The 7,242-nt window shown below is 43.7% G+C and overlaps 1 protein-coding gene across 1 annotated transcript; it reads left to right on the forward strand.

Annotated features, from left to right (window-relative positions):
• Positions 1 to 5,648: 5,648 nt before the first annotated feature.
• LOC109420222 (syntaxin-8) lies at positions 5,649 to 6,975 on the forward strand (the record flags this gene model as incomplete). The annotated part of the gene is given in 3 exon segments (XM_019694554.3): positions 5,649 to 5,845; positions 5,963 to 6,477; positions 6,539 to 6,975. Coding segments are annotated over 3 exon segments (714 nt in total). The 3' UTR covers positions 6,706 to 6,975.
• Positions 6,976 to 7,242: the final 267 nt, after the last annotated feature.

Here is a 7,242-nt window from a genome sequence, read left to right on the forward strand (position 1 = left end):
GCCCTATAGGGAACTGCACTGTTTTAATTTTGTATGGGATTTTGGCATTTCTTGGCCTTGTTGTTTACAAAATATCTGTAAGAGTAAAAGAGAAGGAGAGAATTTCATGCAGTGCCCTATAGGGAACTGCATTGTTTTGATTTTGTATGGGATTTTGACGTTTCGTGGCCTTGTTGTTTACTAAATCTCAATGAGAGTGAAAGAGAGGGTGAGAATTTCGTGCAGAGCCCTATAGGGAACTGCACGCCGCGGTTGCTAGGGAAAATTCTTCTAAGTCCTTGACGTTTCGTGGCCTTGTTGTTTACGATTTGGACTTGAAAAAATTTTGCTGGTTTTACTGAGGTGCACCCAGGTGGGCAGGGTGGCTTTGATTGAAATTATCACGCGTGGTTCGTGGGTGGCGGAATGCGCGCGTTCAGCAAGTTGTAAGGCATGATTAGCTGATGTCAGGATGAATCATTGACCACATGGTCACCACTGGCCACTCCGGGAACTTCCGGGATGACCCGAAACAACCTGGAGAACCGGTGATAGGGGTCAATTACGTTTATTTAGCAAAACATGATGAAAAACACCACGGCTCTTTTTTTATGATTTTTCGTCAATTCACTTGTGACTGCATAGCAATACTGGCCATGGTTCCCATGTGCCACTTCCGAAACTTACGGGATGCCCTGAAGAACCGACATTAGAGAATAATCATATTCTAACAGAAAAATGTGTCATGCGACGGATCTTCCTTCATGAATTTTCATAGATATGTTTGAGGTTGTATCGATGCTAGACATGGCCCCCATTATTGGCCACTTCTGGAACATCCAGGTACCCCGACGGAAACGACAACAAAAGCTAATTACGATCATACAACAAAACATGTAATGTGACCATCATGATTTTTAATTCCTATGTATGTGGTCGTATCAAAAGTGGCCACACTCTTGGTTGACCATTTCTGAAACTTTCTGGGGCGCCCTGAGGGAACCGATGGCCAGAATCAATTTGGTTCATTCAGCGACGGTTTCATCATGTTTTTCGAGAATATGCTTGTGGTTACTGCTAAAACTTAGAGAATGCCCTCAAGAGACTGATGGCATATTGAACAAACGCGTTCATATGACAAAATGTGGTATGTAACGCATCTTGGCTAGGTCCAGAGAAATATCTGACAGGATAAAATAATGCCTGATGGAACTTCCGAAGGATTCCCTGGCGTAATTCCTGGAGGAATCCCTTTCAAAATGTTTGAAGGCATCCTCAACGGAATTTCTTGAGAAACGTCTGGCAAAATGTTTGAGGAATCTCTGACTAATATATTGAGGAAATCTCTGTTGGAATTGTTGAATAAATATCTGGCAGAGATAATGCAGATGCAGTGCATTGCCCTTGCGGAACTCCTAGATGAATCTCTTAAAAAAAAACAGATGGAATTCAAGAGCAGTAATTTGCGTAAATTTTAGAGGAGTCCTTAGCGGAGTTCCTGTATGAAGTTCTTAGCGGAGTTCCTGTATGGCGGAATTTCTAAAGAAATTTTGAGAGGAATGGCAGCAGTAATCACCTGTAGTACTCTTTTTTTTACCCCCGCTGTTGGGGGAATGAAACAGCACTCTAAGAGCAACCCCTGATGGATTTCCAGGAAAAATCCCTGATAAACACCACGAAGAATACCCTCCGGAACTGTTGGAGAAATTTCTGGAAGAACTTCTAGCTGAACTTCTGGAGCAGTCAGTGGTGGAATTCAAGATAAATTACTAGTGAATCTTCAGAAAAATCCCTGGTGAAACACTACGCACAATCCTTTACGAAACTCATGGAATGATACATGGTGGAGCTTCTGGAAAAATAACTGGCACAGCATCTGTCAGAAATCACTAGCACCACAAATTATTTTTAACGACTTTTGATAGGGATTTCTCCAGGAACAAGACCAGGTAATCTCCCAGAAGTTCCTTAACTTTGGTGTAGCTAGAGCGGCCACCAGGATCCGAACAATCAGAGGAACATTTGAAGAAATACTCTTACGAACTCTCGAAGGTATTACAGGAAGGACTACCGAAGGAATTCTAGGAGAAATCGCCATAGGAATTTTGGGAGGAAATCCCAGGGGAACTTCTACGGAAATTCCAGGTCAAACTCCCGTGGGAATTTCAGGAGAAACTTCCGTTGACTTTCTAGGAGAAATTCCACGAGCAGCTCCCGCAGGAATTCCTCGAGGAAATCCTGAAGGAATTTCAAAAAATAACCTAAGAAACTCAAGAAGGAACTCCCGAAGAAATTCCAGCATAAACTCTCGCAGGAATATCATGAGAAACTCCCTGTGAAATTCTAGGATGAACTCACGAAGTAGTTTCAGGAGGAACTACCGAAAGGATTTCCGCAGGAATTCTAGGAGGAACTATCTGATGATTTCCAGGAGGATCTGCCAGAAGGAATTCCTAGAGAAATTTCAGAAGGGACTCCTGGTAACATTTCATGAGGAACTCTCGAAGGAATTCCAGGAGGGTATTCAAGAGGAACATCCGAAGACATAATATAACGAACTCATAGAGGAATTCCAGGATCTTCGAGGAACTCTCATAGAGGTACCAGGAGGATACTTGTGGAGAGTATTCAAGTGGAGAATCCGAAGTAATACTATGACTTACTCCCGGAGGATTTCAGGATGAACTCTCGTAGGGGCTCCAGCGTGAACTCTCAGAGGAGGAGGAACTCCAGAAGGAATTTCAATAGGAAGTCCCAGAGTTTTAGGAGAAACTCCTAGAGATATTCTAAGGCAAACCCCCCTAAGAAATAAAAGTAGAGTCCCCTGTGAAATTTATTGAGAAATTTCACGGGCAACTCCTGTGGGAATTTCAGAAGGTGTTTCAAAGTGACCCTTCAGAGAAATTTCGGTAAGAAAGGAGGAATTTTGGGAGGAATTCTCAGATTAACTCCAGAGATACTCCTAGAAGGATTCCAGAAGAATTTCCAGAAAGAATTCCAGAAGCAACTTTAGGAGAAATTGCAGGACGAACTTCCAGAGGAACTTCCGGAAGATTTCCTGAAGGAACTCCCGGACGTTTTTCAAGAGGAACATCCGAGCAATTCTGTGATAAACTCCTGAAGCATTTTTGGGATCCAGGAAGTTCCATGAGGAATTTCAAGAGGAATTCTAGGAGGAAACTCCCGGATGGTACTCTGAAGGAATACTATGGCGAACTCACAGATAAATTCTAGGTCGAACTACCGTTGGAGTTTCCGCGTGAACTTCAGAGTGAACTCCCGGAAGAATTCCAGGATGAACTCTCGGAGGAATTTCAGAAGGAACTTCCAGAGATATTCTAGAATGAACTAAAGAAATTCTACAAGCATCTTCCGTAGGAATTCCTGGGGAAATTCCCGGAGGAATTTCATGAGAAACTGCCTGTGGAAGAATTTCAGCATAAACTCTCGGGGGAAATTATGACAAACTCACAGTGAAATTCTACGTGAAACTCCTGGTGTAATTTAAAAGGGACTGCCGGGGGGAATTCCAGAGGAACTTAAGAAGAAACTCCCAGAGGAGTTCCAGGAAGGACTTTGTGCGGAATTACAGAAGAAATTCCCGGAGAAGTTTTGGAAGAAACTCTCATACTTACTCAAGGAAAAATTTAGAATGAACTCTTAGAGAAACTCCTGGAGGAATTGGAGGAGGAGAACCCGGAGGAATTCCCAGATGGACGTTTCTCAAGAAATTCCGTTGAGGATGCCTTCAAACATTTTGAAAGGGATTCCTCCAGGAATTACGCCAGGGAATCCTTCGGAAGTTCCATCAGGCATTATTTTATCCTGTCAGATATTTCTCTGGACCTAGCCAAGATGCGTTACACACCACATTTTGTCATATGAACGCGTTTGTTCAATATGCCATCAGTCTCTTGAGGGCATTCTCTAAGTTTTAGCAGTAACCACAAGCATATTCTCGAAAAACATGATGAAACCGTCGCTGAATGAACCAAATTGATTCTGGCCATCGGTTCCCTCAGGGCGCCCCAGAAAGTTTCAGAAATGGTCAACCAAGAGTGTGGCCACTTTTGATACGACCACATACATAGGAATTAAAAATCATGATGGTCACATTACATGTTTTGTTGTATGATCGTAATTAGCTTTTGTTGTCGTTTCCGTCGGGGTACCTGGATGTTCCAGAAGTGGCCAATAATGGGGGCCATGTCTAGCATCGATACAACCTCAAACATATCTATGAAAATTCATGAAGGAAGATCCGTCGCATGACACATTTTTCTGTTAGAATATGATTATCCTCTAATGTCGGTTCTTCAGGGCATCCCGGAAGTTTCGGAAGTGGCACATGGGAACCATGGCCAGTATTGCTATGCAGTCACAAGTGAATTGACGAAAAATCATAAAAAAAGAGCCGTGGTGTTTTTCATCATGTTTTGCTAAATAAACGTAATTGGGTTGTTTAGTGAATTAAATATTCCCTTTTTCTTTAGCCTAATCGAAAGAGCTCATTTTTCTGAGTATAACGTGATTTTATTGCGTTCCGATTCCTTTGTTTTGATGGTTAAATAAACAAAACAGTTTTAATTTCCGTGGATAGAATGACAGTTCAATCGATAAAGTGACAGTTCGCCCCGAACAAAAAAAAATCCCCATACAAACTTAAAATGAATTTAAGAAATAGTTCCCGGGCACCTAAAATGATGAAATTTTGGATTTCGACTAATTTTTGGACGGAGATTCCGATTATGCAATAATCTAGATACCCCTAAAGAACCCAATTGACCCCTATCACCGGTTCTCCAGGTTGTTTCGGGTCATCCCGGAAGTTCCCGGAGTGGCCAGTGGTGACCATGTGGTCAATGATTCATCCTGACATCAGCTAATCATGCCTTACAACTTGCTGAACGCGCGCATTCCGCCACCCACGAACCACGCGTTGATAATTTCAATCAAAGCCACCCTGCCCACCTGGGTGCACCTCAGTAAAACCAGCAAAATTTTTTCAAGTCCAAATCGTAAACAACAAGGCCACGAAACGTCAAGGACTTAGAAGAATTTTCCCTAGCAACCGCGGCGTGCAGTTCCCTATAGGGGACTGCATGAAATTCTCTCCTTCTCTTTCCCTCCTTTAGAAATTTTGTAAACAACAAGGCCAAGAAACGTCAAAATCCCATACAAAATCAAAACAATGCAGTGCCCTATGCACTGCCCTATAGGGCACTGCATGAAATTGTCTCCTTCTCTTTCACTCCTACAGAAATTTTGTAAACAGCAAGGCCAAGAAACGTCAAAATCCCATACAAAATCAAAACAGTGCAGTGACCTATAGGGCACTGCATTGTTTTGATTTTGTATGGGATTTTGACGTTTCTTGGCCTTGTTGTTTACAAAATTTCTGTAAGAGTGAAAGAGAAGGGGAGAATTTCATGCAGTGCCCTATTGCCCTTTGTGAAGATTTCGACACTGATTTTTCATTTGGGCCTAACTGACATTTTCGAGTTCTCTTCATCGACCCTCTCCTTGTGGATCTGGCCCTCTGTCCCTATCTTTTCATGCGATTTTCGCAATGTTTACGTTTTGCGGATAGGTCCTTTTCAAATGTTACGCTAGAAATTGCTCATTGAACTGACTCTCTCATTGCGCTGTCAAAAAAAAAATCGCTTTGTTTTGTTCCTCCGTTTCTTGTTCGGATGCACCAAAAGTGCCCAGGATTTGCATCCTTATCAAATTTCGATACAAAGTAATTCGCGATTATTCATCCCATACGCAGTATTTTTGCGTTTGCAAAAAATAAGCAGCAAATTCCACTCCAGTTTCAGGGAATTCTAACGATGGCCCTCATCAACATAGATGGTGATCCATGGTAAGTGCTTGTTTTCGTTTAATCATCCGCTGACCTCAACCAATCAATCCAATTATTGAACTTGACCCCGTTAATTATCATTATACTGATTGATCCATGACTGCCTCCCGTCTGCAGGCTCAGCGACCTGGATGCGTGCGAACGGCTGAGCAATGAAATTCAGTCCCATCTGGTGGCCCGCAACCGGCAGGGTCAGCTGTCGCCCGAGTACTCGTCCATTTCCGGCCAGGTCCGGGTGCGGCTGAAGCAGTTCGGTTCCGAGCTGGAACAGTTGAACAAAAAGCTACGCTACATATCCGGTGCGCTGACGTCGGCCGAAGCGGAACGCCGCCAGCGGTTGGTCGAGGCGCTCCAATCGAAGCACGTCCAGCTGCAGAAACAGTTCAGCACCGTGGAGGCGTCGGCCGAGCGGGCCAGCTTGTTCGCGCCCGGAAGCAACCGGCTGTTCGACGACGACGATGACGACCCGGCACTGATCCGGCCGGAATCCAGCTACACGGTGAATGATCTGCGCGCCCAGCAAACGCGAATACTGGAGGATCAGAACGAGGGGCTGGAAGCGCTGTCCAAGGTTATTTCAAGGCAGAAGGTGCTGGCGTCGCAGATCGGGAACGAGGTCGATCGACACAATGGTAAGATTTGAGCGGTAATCGGGGATGAATTTAGAAATAATCGAGTATGACTTTACCGCAGAAATTTTGGATGACATAGCAGACACTATGGAAACCACGGATTCCCGATTGAATCGGGAAACGCGCCAGATTGGTGTCGTGACGGAACAGGATTCCTCGACTCGTGGCTATTGGGTGGTTATCGGAGTGTTGGCTTTGGCTATTGTTTTAGTGTCGATTTTGCTGTAGCGTACGGCCAACTGGGACCTGACTGGACTGGGACGATATACGAATCAAGGAACGGAGATTTATCTCCGGAACCTATTTCACTATCTTTGGATCACATATTAATGGAGAGTTTATATTTACAACAATAATTCCTACTTATATGAAGATAGATATTAGAGCTCCATCATCCAATCTGTTGTATTTTAGATCTGTAAGCATGCATAACCTTTGTCGTAGGTATATCTAAATAACAAGAATATATAATACCAAATTTTAACTTAAGCAAATACATTTCAAAATTAGTTTTGTTTTACATCACGCACTTCGTATTCAGCTTTTCTTATGACTACAGTACCGTTATGGTCACAGTAACTGCCTGTTAGTGGGGCCCTTATAGCCGCAGCTGTAGAGGCGCGGGTATTTCGCATAACCATGTTGAGGGTGACACGGGCCCATATAGCCGAGGCGGTAAACGCACGGGTATTCAGCATGACCATGCTGAGGGTGACGGGTTCGATTCCCGGTCGGTCCAGGATCTTTTCGTAAAGGAAATTTCCT

Source organism: Aedes albopictus, chromosome 2, assembly GCF_035046485.1.
Source record: "Aedes albopictus strain Foshan chromosome 2, AalbF5, whole genome shotgun sequence".
Lineage (NCBI taxonomy): Eukaryota > Metazoa > Arthropoda > Insecta > Diptera > Culicidae > Aedes > Aedes albopictus.